This window comes from Haematobia irritans, chromosome 1 (assembly GCF_050003625.1).
Source record: "Haematobia irritans isolate KBUSLIRL chromosome 1, ASM5000362v1, whole genome shotgun sequence".
Taxonomy (NCBI): Eukaryota; Metazoa; Arthropoda; class Insecta; order Diptera; family Muscidae; genus Haematobia; species Haematobia irritans.
In genome coordinates this window covers 275,639,899-275,659,649 of record NC_134397.1, presented here as the reverse complement: position 1 = coordinate 275,659,649, position 19,751 = coordinate 275,639,899, and the positions used below count along the sequence as shown (strand labels likewise).

The 19,751-nt window shown below is 35.8% G+C and overlaps 1 protein-coding gene across 9 annotated transcripts in view; it reads right to left on the bottom strand.

The window, feature by feature from the left end:
• The window catches only part of CASK (peripheral plasma membrane protein CASK), a 444,900-nt gene that overhangs the window by 63,118 nt on the left and 362,031 nt on the right, over window positions 1-19,751 (bottom strand). For all 9 annotated transcript variants that reach the window (XM_075295032.1, XM_075295051.1, XM_075295042.1 and 6 more), the window contains one exon: window positions 4,521-4,706. In XM_075295032.1, the coding sequence (XP_075151147.1) occupies window positions 4,521-4,706 (186 nt within the window). The remainder of the gene's footprint in view (window positions 1-4,520; window positions 4,707-19,751) is intronic.

The following is a 19,751-nucleotide window of genomic DNA, read 5'->3' as shown; positions in this document are numbered from 1 at the left end:
CACACACTTACCTTAACGTTTGCCGTTCTTTATAACAAACCCAAACATATATTATTGAGAGTAACTGTTTTTTTGTATTTCTGAAACTGCACGTGGTACATGGAGTACTCTATGAAGTTTTGTTTTCGCAACATACTCGACGTGATCACTCTGAGTACACTTCAATAAGAGAGAAAGAGGAATATGTGTTTGTTGGTAGTGAAGACATCAGAGTAGCAACAAGAAGTTACTCGTGGCTTTTGGTGTTCATCAAAATGTGTACCAATAGTTTTGCGACTCTCTCAAATAGATGTACTCATGTAGCAAGTACACGTGTACTCTGCATTTACAAATGGAATTGTGCAGACCTCTAATACGTATGTCAAAAGTTGGTTAGAGAACGTTGGAGAATAAAGCCATCCCTTTTTAACAATAATAAGACCAGCAGTCACATATGGATGACAAGGCCTGTGGCCCATAGCGAACCGCCATAATGATGAATTGAAATTAAACAGAAAGAACAGATTTTCATCTAAATTCAATGATAAATGACTGGGATCAGAACAAAATACATTTCGTAGATCTCAACATCTATACGGATGGATCAAAAATGGAGGAGGGAACAAAATGCGGTATTTACTGCAAAGAGAATTGGAGAGTCTTCTAAGTCAGACGAAGAAAGCAGCAGGCGGAGATATTCACTATTGCAAAACCTCCAGAATTTCTATCGCATTATCGCTTTTTCATTGTTGATCAAGCATCAATAAAGGTCCTGGGCCATACAAAGATAAGGTTGAAGGTCGAAGGTCAACCGCTGTCGTAGATATAGTTCCATTTATATTGCAGGATTGGGCAATCTTAGTTTTGCAAACTGCCAACGTACCAAACGTACTCAGAACCTTTTAACAAACGAGTGCTGTTTGTGTTGTTTTCAGCAACTTGGAAGGTTTATCTTGCCCAAAAAATGGAATTAAATCGTAAACATTTCCGAGTGATTATTATTTACAACTTCCAACGTGGATTAACTCAATAGCAACCCATCGATGAACTTAACTCAATTTTGGCGATGAAGTTCCGTCAAGGACCAATGTTTATCTATGGTTGAATTCACCATACAACCGAGGTCGTAGTTCACTCCACTACGAATTTCGTGAAGGCCGTTGTTCCGGTTGTTCAGTTGTTCCGAAAACCATTGATGCGCCAACTGATATTGCAAAATCGTTATGTGACCTGTCGTGAGACTGGGATAACCTTAGGCATTGCTGGCACCAGCATACAATCAATATTACATCAAAATTTTACCATAAAAAAAATCCCATATATTTTACCAATCGCTCAAAAAGAGGCTCGTATTGATTGGTCGAAAGAATAGCTCCAAAACGGAGCTTAGAAACATGTCTATGGCGTCGTGACAGCTGATGAATCCTGGTTTTACGCGTACGAGTCACTGTTACCACAGTTGGTACAATTCCTGATGTTTTGGTTGATTTTGCAAAATATTCCTCTCCAACTAAGAGGTACTTCAGAAATTTTCTAAAGTAATAAAATTTTTACAAAATTTTCTATACTCACAATTTTTTTTCACGAAATTGATTTAATTAATTGAAAAAAATTAATTAATTAATTAAAAAATTAAAAAATTAATTAAAAAATTAATTGCTACTATAACTTTTTGTTATTGATTTTTGTTTCAATTAAAAAATTTTTTGAATCAATTAAATTTTTAATTGAATATTTTTTAAAACTCAATTAAAATTTAAATTGGAAAAATTTACGTGAAATTTCTGTGTAGAAATACAATTTGGACAAAATTTCCTATATAAATTAAATTTTGCTAAATACGATTTTTTTGGTTGAAAGTTTTTTGGTAAAATTGTCTCCAAATTTTGGTAGATTATTTTTGGCAATCGTGGTACGAGTCCGAATGTAAGCAACAGTCGACTGTATGGGTGTTTTAAGATGAGCCAAATACAACAAAAGCTGCTCGTGCTCGAAACAGTTCCAAGTAACAACGCAGAACAGTAAATTCTGAGTGATACACAACCATTTGTTTGCCAGTTGTCTTCCAAGAAATTAGGAAAACCAACCGTCGAAGATGGATAACACTTCATTCTCGGATTTTTTCTCTGCTGGATGGAACTTGTAAAACCCTCCAAAAAAATCGAGTGCGAATATCTTTTATAGTTTGCGAGATATGGGCCCACATTTTTTTTTTGCAAATTTTAGTCAAGTAGGGTCAGTATTTTGCAACTACGTTTTTGAGCACCCAAAACATCGATTTGATGGGTTATCCGCCGTAGAGTCTTGACTTGGCACCAAATTACTTCTTTTTATTCCCGTGCGTGAAAAAATGAGGTCAACGATTTTCCGTTCTTCCACACCTAGATAAGCGGTTGATGCATTCAGCATGCATGTTTTGGAGATATGTACTTCGAATAATTTGATCGAATAATTGAACAATTGGTCCAACGCAAAATGTATAGACCTTAATGGGGAATATAAAGGGTGTTTGTTTATCATCGCGATTTGGAGTCACTACCATCTTGTAAGTCGATAGTCCGGCTCGTTTTTTGGCTCGATGCACGGTTGTAGACGATACACCCAGCTTATTTGCGGCATCTCGGAGAGAGAGGTTAGGGTTTCGCTTGAAACTACCGGCAACTCTCTTTGTCGTCTCAGCGGCTTCCGGTTTTCGATTTCCCCCCGATCCTGACTTCCTGGCTGTCGACAAACGTTCCCCAAACACTTTAATTACATTTGTAACGGTTGATTTGGCAACTTTTAGCGATTTTGCCAGCTTTGCGTGCGAGTAGCTCGGATTTTCGCGATGCGCGAACAAAATTTTGATACGCTGCTCTTCTTGCTTGGACGGCATTTTGACAACTGAAGAGTGAATTCCAAAATCAAAATAGGAGCAACATTCTACACACACACACCTTCAAACTGAGGGGTGTTCTGGTTTTTTAAATGCAAAATTGAAAGAAATACGTCAAGTTTATATTGACAAAATTTTGACCGTATCACCCTTTATTGAAAAACCATAAAGCGATGATTATTCGTTTATAAATATTTGTTTTTATTCTCCCGAAATATAAAAGTAAACTCTCTGAACCATTATGGGATATAGACCGTTTCCATGGATTGGTTTTATACTGCATAACCTAACATAACCCAATGTGGACTAGTATTGCTTAGTCGAAAAAGTCTCATCGTTTTTTTTTTTTCTTCTGAAAATTAAACTCGTTTCTTTATATTTAGAATGAACTTTGATAATGAATCTTTGGATTTTTTTTTCAGTTTAATCATTCGATGATTACTCGTTCTTATGTTGGGAAAATTCCTAATGATTATACCATTTAAGGACATGTGTTGCATTGAAAGCAAAACTTCAAAACTAATCATCTTGCTGACAAACATAACCCAATTGGTTATTTGTTTCATGGCCTCTAAACATACCTCTTTGACTGAACTCTTTAACTGGCGGGATGTGTAATTTACTTTATTTATTTTGCCATGGAAATAATGAAACTTTTAATCTAAATAAATATCCCGAGGGTATCGAATGGTGGCGGATGGATGATGATATCGAACAAATGATTAACTGCTAAAATGGCTTGTTAAACATTTAGATAGGAGCTTAGCTTCAGGGAGCCAAGTACATTTATCAAATGAAGTGTAAAGTTATTTTATTTATTCAAAATTAGTTTTGGCTTGGCTTGTTACATCTAGGAAAAGCGATACAATGGAGGAAAAGGAGACGTAGATATTGTTGAAATGGGTTATGTGGGACTCATATTATGGAGATTTATAGAAATTGGTGATGATGTGAAAATATATTTTCTTTATACAACGATACACACAGTGTATCCTTACTTCAATTGTTCGCTTCTTTGGCTTGGAATCAACACAAAAATCATTAGTGTAAAGCCAAATCATTAGAACCGGGCAAGAGTTTTTTTCAGTGAACCAAAGCGAAACAATGCAAAGGATGCCCAAAAAGATAACTTTCGCTCTATGGCAAGCCCATATAAAACGAATTGCTTCCTATGCGCTTTACAGACTATCCGTTATTCCGAACGACAGTGCTCGTGACGAACATATCCCATGTATTGTGCACATTATAAGTTAAGTCCGAAAGCATTATCGATACTGCTGCATGTTTATGGGATCGATAAATCATTAACTGATTATTTAGTTATCGCAGACAAGTCGTATCGATGCGACACACTGTAAGATTCTTTACAAACACCGACATTCTGTCCGGAATAACTGATAGTCTGTAAAGCGCATTAGCCAATTTTCCACCATTTGCGGATCCAAAAAGAACAGTTTCATCACTTTTTGGGAACGCCTTTCTTACTGGTTACGTCCTATTTTTAAAGAAACTACGTTCTTGTCTAATTTTAAAGAAAAATTTGGGTTGTCCAAAATTAGAAAAAATCGTAATTTTTTTATATCTGAACAAGCCAATTTTCAGTGAGATTAAATCCGTATTTTGTATCCTTTCTATGGTCATTTTCATGAAATTTCTATTGACTTACCATTGGCTCATCTGTATTCTTTTGGAACTGCACCAATCGTACTCTGGTCACATGTTGTAATTCTCCGGCATCGGTACTATCCAAATCTTCCCCATTACAATAGAGAGGCATAGGAGGTGGTGTCACCCGTAATGCCTCTTCGCCATATACATCGCGCGCCACAACATCATGAGTATGCAACAAGGCCTAGAGAAGAAAAAGAAATAATTGAGACATTAGCAAGCAATTTAAGAGGCACAAACGAAATCATTAAATGGTAAACGACCATAACAACTTGGGCATATATTAAGGTCTCCTGAAATTCTTCTAGACGAAACAAATTGTCACAAATTTAGCAAGTTTTTCCGTTTTTTTTGCGGAGTAGGGGGTTTCTTTTTTCATCCAGAAAATTACCTACAGTGGAAGGAACATTTAAATGAGTGAGAGGCCAAATGATGATAAGTATGAGACAAACTAATTAGGAAAACTAAGACAAATGTCACAAACAGATTACCGCAGCACATTAGTGGTGACTTTTCTTATTTTTGTGGCATATTGATTTGACAGTTGATGGTTTTGCCTTAATTTGTGGCACAACATCAGCTAAAGTATTTAGGAAAAAAATGGAAGGCCTAGAGCGATTAATGACAGAACCAATATCCGGTCAGAATGCCGGCAAGACAAGGGGATGAAATGATTGTTGACTGATATGGATAAGAAATTAGAGGCTAATTATGAATGCATTATGGTTTAAGAGTGGGCAGATCCAATTGGTTTCAAAAGAGAATGATTTTTGTTAAATTATTTTCACATTAATCCTATGCATAGGATATTCTAAAAGAAAGATCTGGGCAGAAAAAATTAAACAATAAACATTTACTCTTCGCTTTGAATTGCGCAGTACTTGCTTTGTAGTAACGTACATAGATGTAATAGTACCTTAAAACTGTAGGACACTTTAATCATAGATAACTTTATATACTGATCCTATTTTATTATGGAATAATATGATCCATTTTTTGAGTGGCTTGAGAAGTGAATACTAAGGACGATGAATGCACCGATAAATTTGTGGCATCACAATGTAACGCACTCAATTTCAATCGGAAGGATCAAAAAAATACAACTCTAAAATACAAATGAATACCAAATATAAGCGGATCAGTTGAAAAATGACCCCATATGAGTCTCAAGAACTGCTTGAGACTCCTAGTATGCCTACCGAACTACTTGAATGGAGAGACCTGATGCAAAGTTTCAAGCCGATATCTTGTTTCGTGCAGAATTTATCGTGTATTCAAAACACGGTCGGACGGATAGATTGGCTCAGAATTTTACCATGACCAAGATTAAGTATTTTATGGGGTCTGATATAAATATTTCGATACTTTGCAAATACAAAATTAGTATTCACCCAGCCTATAGAAAAATTCATAAAAAGTGAACTGTATCTACTGCAGGCATCTCCAGTTGTTGAAAGCAAGTGACTTCGGGTTTTGTTGAACTACCTACAGGTACCGTTACTGGGAGCTGTAACTGGGCTAGCATCAATATGGTATCCACTAGGTGCTGGTGGTTATCATTGATATCGCCTATCAGGCTCCTCCGGAAATTGAACCTTTTTGGAGTTGCTCAGTGGAAATTCAATCATTCGAACACCAAAAACATTTTCGGTGCTTTACCCTAACCGGTGACATTTCTGAGGGTTTCAAAGCTTCCCTAAGTGGTTTCACTGCAATGTGGAGTATTTTTTTTAACAAATTTTTGAAGAAGCACTCCATTTAGAGATAATTGACCCCCGGTTCTTCTTAGTTATAATGTTTTTGGATTTCTTAGTTATAATGTTTTTGGATGCAAACATATATTAATTTAGAAATTTCTTATAAACATATATATGTTTAGAAACGGAAAAGAGAGAATAAAGAAAACAAGTATAACGGCCGTAAGTTCGGCCAGGCCGAATCTTTTGTACCCTCCACCATGGATAGCGTAGAAACTTCTACGAAAGACTGTCATCCTCATTCGAATTACTTGGGTTGCGGTATCTAAAAACTTCTTAACATCGTTTTCTAAATTGTGAGTTAGTCCATATGATTATGGACTAATATGGACCACTTTTGGCATGGTTCAACCGAATCGGATGAATTTTGCTCTTCCAAGGGGCTCCGGAGGTCAAATCTAGGGATGGGTTTATATGGGGGCTATATATAATTATGGACCGATTTCGACCAATTTTTGCATGGGTGTTTGAGGCCATATACTAACACCATGTACCAAATTTCAGCCGGATCGGATGAAATTTTCTTCTCTTAGAGGCTCCGCAAGCAAAATCGGGGAATGGTTTATATGGGGGCAATATATAATTATTGACCGATGTGGACCAATTTTTGCATAGATGTAAGAGACCATATACTAACACCATGTACCAAATTTCAGCCGGATCGGATGAAATTGTCTTTTTTTAGAGGCTCCGCAAGCCAAATCTGGGGATCGGTTTATATGGGGGCTATATATAATTATGGACCGATGTGGACCAATTTTTGCATGGTTGTTAAAGACCATATACTAACACCATGTACCAAATTTCAGCCGGATCGGATGAAACTTGCTTCTCTTAGAGGCTCAGAAAGCCAAATCGGGGGATCGGTTTATATGGGGACTATATATAATTATAGACCGATGTGGACCAAGTTTTGCATGGATTTCAGCCGGATCGGATGAAATTTGCTTCTCTTAGAGGGTCTGCAAGCCAAATTTGGGGGTCCGTTTATATGGGGGCTATACGTAAAAGTGGACCGATATAGCCCAGTTGCAATACCATCCGACCTACATAAATAACAACTACTTGTGCCAAGTATCAAGTCGATAGCTTGTTTCGTTCGGAAGTTAGCGTGATTTCAACAGACGGACGGACGGACGGACATGCTCAGATCGACTCAGAATTTCACCACGACCCAGAATATATATACTTTATGGGGTCTTAGAGCAATATTTCCATGTGTTACAAACGGAATGACAAAGTTAATATACCCCCATCCTATGGTGTAGGGTATAAAAAGGTAAAGATGGCGACGGAGATAGATAACGAAAGTCATCAACATAACACAGTGAGAGAATCAAATGAGAGCAACTCGTACTCTATTTGAGAGACATATTTTGTTTGCAGTGTTTTCTGTTTGAACAAATTCTGGAAAGATATGTTCCAGCACATATGTTTCAAGACATGTTTCAAGAGCATAATGTTAATTTTGGGCGTCCTCTGGGTACACTGAAAAAAAGCATGTCCGGTTCCAAAGATTTTGTCTTTACTTTAAAAATTTTGATATTGATTCCGAGCCAAAGAAGCGGAGAATACAATTAAGGATACTGTTAAGACACAATTCTCTTTAAAATTTGGGTTTTGTGTACTTGCTTCTATGAAACAAATTTAAATTTTTAATTTTTTCAGCTTTTTTTCTTCATATGCTATCAAAGTCCTTTAAAAACGAGTTAACGACAACTTTATTTTCCAAATTAAGACTCGACTTCCAGAAGAAATTATCCTATGTTTCACGTAAAAATGTCTTTAAAATAAAGTGTTGAAAAACGTGTCCTATATTTGAACGATTTTTTCCTTTGTAGTCAAGATGCATAAAGATAACAAATTTAAAGACAATTTCATTAAATTTAAACAATTTTTCTGAATTATTAAAGCCAAGTTAACCTTAGCCCAAACATTTTTTCTTTCATATTATGATATCCATTTTTAAGTCAAATCACTTAATTATAAGGACAACACGACTTTATTGAAAAGTTTATCGACTTTTGGACAAGGAAAAAAAATTTTATATTAGAGAAATACGTCTTCTATGCTAAGCAAAATGTACATTCGTATTTTAAAGACATGAAATCTTTGACCTCACGACAATGTTTTTTTCAGTGTAAAGGGAGTCCAATGTAATTATTCTCTCATGTACGTTTTTGGAAATATTATTAACATATTCAAAAATACTAAAGAAATAATGCAATATTAATTCTTTATTTTTTCTATGCTTGATATATTGCATATTTTTTTTTTGTTTGTTCCTAAAACAACTCGGCTTAATGCCAACAAATCTAACGTTCTAATGTCCAACTTTAATTTAATTTAAAATATTTTTCGCACTTTCGAAAAAAAATATAATTTATACGTTTGAAAAAAGCAAAAGAAAAAAAACACATAAAACTGTCAACACAAAGCCCCCAGCACTTGAGATTTATAGAGTAAAAGTTTCATGAGGTCCACAAACATGAAATCACACCAAATTCGCTGGTATCCTTCGTTTCTAAGATATCCGGTTATGCTTTTAATGGCGGCGGTATCAAGTGTTCTTTTTCGCATGTTTTTTTTTTTTTTTTGTTTGAGTGAGTGCAGCCTCATTTAAAATTTTGATTTTATTTATTTATTTTGTGTGTGTTTTTTTGGGGACATAAAAACATACCAACATTAACATACACACTCACACAGATGCTGACACAAAAACACTTGGCCATACCACCAACATCTTGTAAAGCTGCCAATGTCCTGTGGAGGTGGTATGGTCTAGGCTTGGCTTGGTTGGTGAATGATGAAGCCAGAAACAGAAACAGAAAAAAACAAAAAACATTATACAAAAATTTCTTCTTTATTCACTTCAATTCTAATGAATTATGGATGTTATTTTATTTTTATTTTTTAAGGGCAAGAAGGGTTTGGTAGTTAATGGTATGGCCTGGATAATTTGAAATATCCTTTGGATTAAATTAAAGGAATTTTAAACAAAAACAACAAAAAAAATCAACTAATTTTCAACACTCACATAAATCATTCTTCTATTCGGAGCCCCACAAAAATTTATAATTTTCCAGCTACACCACAGTCATTTCCAGAGATAGAGAGCAGCAGGGTGAGACAGAGGGACAGAGGAATAGCCACAAAAATTTGGCCTCCTTTGTTTAGCTATTTCGATAATTTCAAAGCACGCACTCATTCATTTAGTAACAACCCACCGACTGACCGACCGAAGGATCGACTCTATGTTTATTCCCACACACATATACACATTCACAGCCACACATTTGCATTACAGCAAATGACTATTGTTAGAGATGACGGCGACGGCGATAGGAAACGGAAGTGTAGCACATGAATGAATACACACACATTGACAAAAAAACTATAGAACCGTTGTAGCCGGCATTATCATTTCCCTTGCTGTTGCTGTTGTAGTTGTTTTTGTTGGCTTGGCACTTGATTATAATTCATGGAGTGTAACATCATTCATGACCGGTAACAGAGTTCGAGCTTCAATTATTTCTGGTCTAGCAATTCCCATGATTTGCTCGATGACGATGGGTGGTTGTGGGTTAAATTGCTTTGCGGTTTCTCCCAAAACATTTTGCCTAAAGCATGGACCATAGCAAAATTAAGCATCCGTGCCTCGAAATTGTTGTACAAAAACCCAGGGAAATATCATAGTCAGCAATATTTTTAGGAGGAATTTTATATTCTCCATATCCCGAATGTTCATTGAAGCTTAACCCGTATTTTGGTTTTTTTTTCTGATTAGATATTGAAAACTGGTTTAAATTTTTTTTGAAGAGACAGTGTGAAACTTCCTTCCTTTTGCTAAGATTGGCCAATATCCAAAATGAAATGACTTGATTACTCGAAATTTCAATGCTGGCGGCCTTGTTTCTAATTGCTCCTTCCAAATTCATGAAAACTTCTCCTTGGTTGTTTTGGGTATGGTAGATGTCATTAGACCTTGTCTTAACTCCATTGCGGTTTTAATAAAGAATTTTTGTTTTGTTTTTATGGACAGCCCAAATTAGGCATCACACATTTTCTTTGCTTGCAGCAAGGCAAAGTAAAAAGTTTTCCACTACACTAAATTTCCCTCAAAGAGTGCGTCGATTGTCCGTCTGTTCGACATGCAGCAATTCGTACACTTGTTAATTTAATAAATTATGACCTATAATAGTCGGAAGCGGCGGTTCTAACAAACTAAACGAAAACTTTTTCTTTCTATCCCCGATCCGTGTTCCGTTACGCCTGCCAATGCGGCAATTTCTCCGCCACTAAGTTTGTGTATGAATGCGGACGGCAATTAAATGTATCCTTAATGCTAAAACTTTACAACACAGCGAACCAAACGGAGATTTTGTTGATGTTGCTGTAGCCGTATCGGTATGGTAACTGTGACTGTTGCTCTGGCAGGGATATGAACAGCTACGGATGAGGATGTGGAAGTGGTGGATAAGTGATGTTGCCAGTATGTACTATTTGGCGTGTTTTCTGCTGTTATCCGTTATCCGCTGTCCCTTGTGAAGAGCTTGCTTATTTTGTTTTTATATTTTTTTTTTTTGGTTTTTTGTTTTCTTGTTTCTTTTTTTTTTTTGTCTTCTTCAGTTCTGTTTCTGTTTGAATATTTCTTTATGCTATTTCTGTAATGACTTGTCGTTGCAATTTGTCGCAGTAATATAATTCATGATTTGATTATATTTCCGAGTTGAGATGATGTTAAATATGCCACGCTTTTGTCTTGCCTAGTCCATCGCTGAAGACTAGCAATAGTAAAATCGTAGAGCGCCCATCATCGAACAAGTTAGAGCACAAGCTTCATTGCTGATATCCTGAATAATCCATTAGCAAGAATCTGCCATATAAAACTGTCGTCTTTTGAAATTCTGTTCGACTGGCATTGTCCTTTTCTCACGAAATATGCGTTTATTTTTGTGAGTTGTCGCTTTTGCTAGTGGTGTGTCAACGAAAAGTTAAAGTGTAATGAAGAGGAACATGGACTATTTTGTAAAGGGTGATTCTTTTGAGGTTAGGATTTTCATGCATTAGTATTTGACAGATCACGTGGGATTTCAGACATGGTGTCAAAGAGAAAGATGCTCAGTATGCTTTGACATTTCATCATGAATAGACTTACGATTTGCCACAACGTCGAATTTTCAGTGAATGGGCCCTAGAAAAGTTGGCAGAAAATCCGCTTTTTTATCGACAAATTTTGTTCAGCGATGAGGCTCATTTCTGGTTGAATGGCTACGTAAATAAGCAAAATTGCCGCATTTGGAGTGAAGAGCAACCAGAAGCCGTTCAAGAACTGCCCATGCATCCCGAAAAATGCACTGTTTGGTGTGGTTTGTACGCTGGTGGAATCATTGGACCGTATTTTTTTAAAGATGCTGTTGGACGCAACGTTACGGTGAATGGCGATCGCTATCGTTCGATGCTAACAAACTTTTTGTTGCCAAAAATGGAAGAACTGAACTTGGTTGACATGTGGTTTCAACAAGATGGCGCTACATGCCACACAGCTCGCGATTCTATGGCCATTTTGAGGGAAAACTTCGGAGAACAATTCATCTCAAGAAATGGACCGGTAAGTTGGCCACCAAGATCATGCGATTTGACGCCTTTAGACTATTTTTTGTGGGGCTACGTCAAGTCTAAAGTCTACAGAAATAAGCCAGCAACTATTCCAGCTTTGGAAGACAACATTTCCGAAGAAATTCGGGCTCTTCCGGCCGAAATGCTCGAAAAAGTTGCCCAAAATTGGACTTTCCGAATGGACCACCTAAGACGCAGCCGCGGTCAACATTTAAATGAAATTATCTTCAAAAAGTAAATGTCATGGACCAATCTAACGTTTCAAATAAAGAACCGATGAGATTTTGCAAATTTTATGCGTTTTTTTTTTTTTTTAAAGTTATCAAGCTCTTAACAAATCACCCTTTAGTTTGTCCTGGTTTGCCGCCACTTTTAAACTGAAACACACATACACACTCAAACTTACAAACCGCACATTCTCTAGGGGGCCACCTCCGGAAAAAAATGTAAAAAGTCCACTTGATGTTGTTCAAAGGGGACTGGTGTAGGGAAAATAGTTTAATTTTATTGCTTGCTTCGTTCGTTTGCAAATTCCATGGAAAGGCGAAAATCAACTCCCATTGAAGTATCCAGACTAGAACAACATCATAGCTAAAGGCTTTACAACAGCAACAACAACAAACAACTCAAGAGTTTTTAGATGCTCCACTGCACTACTATTGTTGCTGTTGCCGTTTTGAAATCCTGCTAGACATCGATGCTTTGCCCCCCCGATTGTAGAGACAGTGTTGCCAGAATTTTTTTTCCGTTTTGAAATCCTGCTAGACATCGATGCTTTGTGTATCTACAGCGCATTGAGTAAATCAATTGGAGCTTGTCCGTAATGTAATATTGCTTCTATTGCCTGAGACATTTTGAACCAACATTTTATCAGAACAGTTTTTTTCTAGAATCGAAAAGAGATTTTGGTCACAGTATACAGAACAAAAGTATTTAACCTCAAAAGTATGATACAGAACAATTTGTGGGCACAATAAATGTTAGGTTAGGTTATGTGGCAGCCCGATGTATCAGGCTCACTTAGACTATTCAGTCCATTGTGATACCAGATCACGTGGGATTTCAGACATGGTGTCAAAGAGAAAGATGCTCAGTATGCTTTGACATTTCATCATGAATAGACTTACTAACGAGCAACGCTTGCAAATCATTGAATTTTATTACCAAAATCAGTGTTCGGTTCGAAATGTGTTTCGCGCTTTACGTCCGATTTATGGTCTACATAATCTACCAAGTGAGCAAACAATTAATGCGATTGTGACCAAGTTTCGCACTCAGTTTACTTTATTGGACATTAAACCAACCACACGAATGCGTACAGTGCGTACAGAAGAGAATATTGCGTCTGTTTCTGAGAGTGTTGCTGAAGACCGTGAAATGTCGATGAATGAAATGTCGCAGCAATTGGGTTTGTGTTATTCGACCACATGGAAGATTTTACGCAAAGATCTTGGTGTAAAACCGTATAAAATACAGCTCGTGCAAGAACTGAAGCCGAACGATCTGCCACAACGTCGAATTTTCAGTGAATGGGCCCTAGAAAAGTTGGCAGAAAATCCGCTTTTTTATCGACAAATTTTGTTCAGCGATGAGGCTCATTTCTGGTTGAATGGCTACGTAAATAAGCAAAATTGCCGCATTTGGAGTGAAGAGCAACCAGAAGCCGTTCAAGAACTGCCCATGCATCCCGAAAAATGCACTGTTTGGTGTGGTTTGTACGCTGGTGGAATCATTGGACCGTATTTTTTTAAAGATGCTGTTGGACGCAACGTTACGGTGAATGGCGATCGCTATCGTTCGATGCTAACAAACTTTTTGTTGCCAAAAATGGAAGAACTGAACTTGGTTGACATGTGGTTTCAACAAGATGGCGCTACATGCCACACAGCTCGCGATTCTATGGCCATTTTGAGGGAAAACTTCGGAGAACAATTCATCTCAAGAAATGGACCGGTAAGTTGGCCACCAAGATCATGCGATTTGACGCCTTTAGACTATTTTTTGTGGGGCTACGTCAATCTAAAGTCTACAGAAATAAGCCAGCAACTATTCCAGCTTTGGAAGACAACATTTCCGAAGAAATTCGGGCTATTCCGGCCGAAATGCTCGAAAAAGTTGCCCAAAATTGGACTTTCCGAATGGACCACCTAAGACGCAGCCGCGGTCAACATTTAAATGAAATTATCTTCAAAAAGTAAATGTCATGGACCAATCTAACGTTTCAAATAAAGAACCGATGAGATTTTGCAAATTTTATGCGTTTTTTTTTTTTAAAAAAGTTATCAAGCTCTTAACAAATCACCCTTTATTATGGGACTTTCTGTAATGAAGGGAAACCTTAAAATTTGACAGAAAGTGGTAGGGCACTTTCTTTTAACAAGGGAGAAGTCATAGTAAAATGAAGTTAATCGAGATAGCAGAGGCCTTAAAGATATCAAAGGAACGTGTTGGTCACATCATTCATCAATATTTGCATATGCGGAAGCTCTGTGCAAAATGGGTGCCGCGTGAGCTCACATTTGACCAAAAACAACAGCGCGGTGTTTGCAGCTGCTAACTTGTAATACACCCGAGTTTTTCCGTCGATATGTGACAATGGATAAAACATGGCTCCATCACTGCACTCCTGAGTCCAATCGACAGTCGGCTGAGTGGACAGCGACCGGTGAACCGTCTCCGAATCGTGGAAAGACTCAAAAGTCCGCTGGAAAAGTAATGGGCTCTGTTTTTTGGGATGCGCATGGAATAATTTTTATCAATTATCTTGAGAAGGGATAAACCATCAACAGTGACTATTATATGACGTTATTGGAGCGTTTGAAGGTCGAAATCGCGGCAAAACGGTCCCATATGAAGAAGAAAAAAAGTCTTGTTCCACCAAGACAACGCACCGTGCCACAAGTCATTGAGAACGATGGCAAAAATTCATGAATTGGGCTTCGAATTGCTTCCCCACCCACCGTATTCTCCAGATCTGGCCCCCAGCGACTTTTTCTTGTTCTCAGACCTCAAAAGGATGCTCGAAGGGAAAAAAATTGGCTGCAATGAAGAGGTGATCGCCGAAATTTTATAATCTTTGCTTCAATTTTTTTTTTTTCATTAAATTTAGGACACACATATTTAGAAAATTTGCTTCTCTTCGTTGAAGTTGCGTGTCTTTACATTAAGCCAAATTTTCCTTAAAGTAAAGAAACGCATTTGTGATTTAAAGAAATTGTCCTTAAATTAACTGAAATATTGAATCTTTAGATTTAAGATAAAAACGCTTCAAATATAGGCTTAGATTTATTTTGAGGATTTTGCATTTTGGATTTAAAGTTTTTTTTTGGAATTAAGAAAATATTTTTTACTTCGAAGTATCCATCATAATTTGGATTTTTAAACTGGCATTTGTTTGTACCCGAATAACAAAATGACAATTCGATAAATGAGATCTATATCTTAATTTTATTGGTCCCACACAGAAACAAATTTCACGAAAATTTTTCCAATTAAAATCTTAATTGAATTTTAAAACATATTCAATTAAAAATTTAATTGATTTCACAAATTGATTCACAAAAATCAATCACGCAAATTATTAGTATCAATTAATTTTTTAATTGGATCAATTAATATTTTAATTGACTGTCAATTAATTTTTTAATTGATACTATCATTTCTGTGATTGAAGACATTTCAATTAAAAAATTAATTGGATCAATTAATTTCATGATTGAATCAGAAACATTTTTTTTTGTAGATTTAAAGCCAGATAGGTCGGAAAAAAATTTCCTTATTTTAAAGAGCCCGCATCTTTGGCTCGGAATCAATACCAAAATCCTTAAAGGAAGATCAAAATCTTTGGATCCAAGTAAACTTTTTTTGAGTGTGGCGGACGTTGACAAAAGAGGAAGTAAAATTTTGTACTACCGAATTTATGTTTAACATTTAGTACTTACGAGCTCAAACTTAATACCGTCTATCTCGATTTAAAACTCATTATCTCTATATTAAAGAAAAGTTTGTTAAATGTAGGCCAAATTGTTTAAACAAATCCAACTCACTTCTTATGTATTATAGAAATCGTTATCAAATGCTTTTTTAGTAACATCGGTATGACGACGCTTAAAAAATAGGGCATGCCATTCAAGATGCTACACTGAAAAAAATATTGACCTGATATTAAAAATTATGCAACTTAAATTGTGGGGCTTAAAATTTACGCACTGCTAAGGACAAAATTCTTTAAAACAATGACATTTTAATTAAAAGAAAGTTTATAATCCTTGCTTCAAAAATGTTTTCATTAAATTTAGGACACAAATCTTGAAATTTGGCGTCTCCCTGCTGAAGTTGTAGATCTTTGAAGTAAGGCAAATTTTCCTTAAAATAAAGAAAAACATTTTTAATTTAAAGAAATCGTCTTTAACTCAACTTATATATTGAAGTTTTAAATTTAAGATAAAAACGCTTCAAATATAGGCTAAGACTTATTTTAAGGATTTGCATCTTTGGTTTAAAGTTTTTTTAGCATTAAGAAAACTGTTTTTACTTTGAAGTACGTGACATAATTTGGATTTTGAAATAGGAATTTGTTTGTACATAAATACCTTTATTAATATATCGCAAAGAGAAAATAAAAACTCGATGAATGAGATCTGTGTCCAATTTTAATTTATTTGATCCTAGATTTAAAGCCAAGGACGTCCGCAAAAATGTCTTTATATTAAAGAAGCCGCATCTTTGGCTCGGAATCAATAATCAAAAATCCTTAAGGGAAGGTCAAAATCTTTGGATCCAAGTAAATTTTTTTTTGAGTGTATAATAAAGATGGTTTCTATATAAAACGCCACATTAAGGAATTTTAGAATTTGTTACACTGAAAATAATATTGTCGTGAGGCCAAAGATTTAATGTCCTTAAAAGAATGCAAATTTTGCTTAGCGTAGAAGACGCATTTCTCTAATATAAAGTTCCTTTGTCCAAAAGTCGATAAACATTTCAATGAAGTCTTGTTGTTCTTATAAATAAGTGAATGGACTTAAAAATGGGTATCATAACATGAAAGAAAAATTTTTTGGGGTAAGGTCAACTTGACTTCAATAATTTAGAAAATTTCTTTAAAATTAATGAAATTGTCTTTAAATTTGTTGTCTTTTTGCATCTTGACTACAAAGCAAAAACCCGTTCAAAAATAGGACATGTTTTTCAACACTTTATTTTAAAGACATTTTTTACTTGAAACATAGCATAATTTCTACTGGAAGTCGAGTCTGAATTTGGAAAATAAAGCTGTCGTTAAGACTTTTTTAAAGGACTTTGATAGCATATGAAAAAAAGCTGAAAAAACGAAAAATTAAAATTTGCTTCCTACACTGAAAAAAAAGCATGCCTTGTTCCAAAGATTTTGCCTTTACTTTAAAGATTTTGGTATTGATTCCGATCCATAGAAACAGAGAATACAAGTAAGGATACTTTTAAGACACAATTCTCTTTTAAATTTTGGTTTTGTGTACTTGCTTCTAGGCAGCAAATTTTAATTTTTCGCTTTTTCAGCTTTTTTTCTTCATAAGCTATCAAAATCCTTTAGAAACGAGTTAACGACAACTTTATTTTCCTAATTCAGATTCGGCTTCCAGTAGAAATTTTTGTTTCGAGTAAAAAACGCCTTTAAAATAAAGTTTTGAAAAACGTGTCCTATTTTTTAACATATTTTTGCTTTGTAGTCAAGATGCAAAAAGACAACAAATTTGAAGACAATTTCATTAATTTTAAAGAATTTTTCTGAATTAGTAAAGTCAAGTTGATCTTAGTCCAAACATTTTTTCTTTCATATTATGATACCCATTTTTAAGAGAAATCACTTAATTATAAGGACAGCCACCGTGGTGCAATGGTTAGCATGCCCGCCTTGCATACACAAGGTCGTGGGTTCGATTCCTGCTTCGACCGAACACCAAAAAGTTTTTCAGCGGTGGATTATCCCACCTCAGTAATGCTGGTGACATTTCTGAGGGTTTCAAAGCTTCTCTAAGTGGTTTCACTGCAATATGGAACGCCGTTCGGACTCGGCTATAAAAAGGAGGTCCCTTGTCATTGAGCTTAACATGGAATCGGGCAGCACTCAGTGATAAGAGAGAAGTTCACCACTGTGGTATCACAATGGACTGAATGGTCTAAGTGAGCCTGATACATCGGGCTGCCACCTAACCTAACCTAACCTAATTATAAGGACAATACGATTTCATTGAAAAGTTTATCGACTTTTGGACAAGGAAAAAAACTTTATATTAGAGAAATACGTCTGCTATGCTAAGCAAAATTTGCATTCGTATTTTAAAGGCATGAAATATTTGATCTCACGACAGTATTTTTTTTCTGTGTAGAACCAAGAACACAAAGCCCAAATTTAAAAGAGAATTGTGTCTTAAAAGTATCCTAACTTGTATTCTCCGCTTCTTTGGCTCGGAATCAATAACAAAATTGTTAAAGTAAAGACAAAATCTTTGCAACCGGGCATGCTTTTTTTTCAGTGTATAATAATATTTTGAAATTTATAGACAAAAGTAATGTGTATTTTTTTTTTTTTTTTTCAGAGAGACAGGCATAGTCAAGAACTAAGAATTTTACGAAGATTTACGGCATTTTTGACGTATGGTTATAAATGTATGTTAAATGTCTTACAATCTAAGGCAGACCATATCTAATTGCTGCCCTAGAGGAAACATTGATATCAAGGTTAAAAAAAACCGGGACCACACTCGTATGATGGCCAAGATAAAAGTAACGATTCGTATTTAGAAAAAGAGATCTCTCTGTCTGATCGTTGGTTTTTGGAGTAAATTTTCTATAGAAGAATAATATTGATTTGATAGCAAAAGTCACACTTAAATGCATTATTTTTGTTGGTTAAAATTTTATAGAGACTTATAGACTTTTTGTTTTCCAATAATCCTAAAAATAAATGTTTGGTTCATTTCTATTTAAAAATACCCGGCAACTCTGTGCACAATTTAAGATACGCTATACAAAATCCCAACAACAAAATATATGCACGAGAGAGTGCAAAATGCACAAACAAATTTAGCAAAGCATGCGCTTCCCTCTTATCACCCTTTGCAACAAAAAACAACAGCACAAGACTTTGACAGCATTTGCCGAAAGGCAAGAACAGAAAGCTTTCCTCATACATCACATTAGGGCATCAGGGCATCAAAATGCCTGGCAGTTATATACATGCGTTTCCCATTCATATTGAAACTCCCAACCCTCTGAGGAGAAGAAGAAGTAGAAAGATTTCCAACTAAGCTAGCATCTGCGCTCCCATTGCCTCAAAAGCTCTTTTTCGATGGCATCACAACATTTTACTGTTAAAAATGCTTATTTTATTTATTAACATATATGAGAATGAGGATGGATGTGAAATGCACCACAAACGAGCAGTAGCAACTACAACAGAAATAGCAAAGCTACAAAGACTGATGATGATGATGCAGCAAAAGCACAAGCTATCGTAACCCATTAAGGTAAAGCCAACCTAAAGAGGTAAAAGGCGAAGAGAACTCCATCACCAATACATTACGAGGGATGACTGGGAAGAGGGGCCGAATGAACAACTATTGTGCATTGACTATTGTGGCCGAAGGGCCAAAGAAAACTCCATCCCTGCTCTCATACATATACCCACACAACCTTCTCCAAATGCATGATACTACAATATCTGTTGTACAAAACATTAATCATGGCTGGTGGGTAATCCATGGCAAAGGGGATCATAAATACGAAACACGATCATTATAAATTTATTAACTTAAGTGGAGGATTTCATTTGAAACGAGAATTTGTTAGGGCAATTTGTGATAAGATGGCAC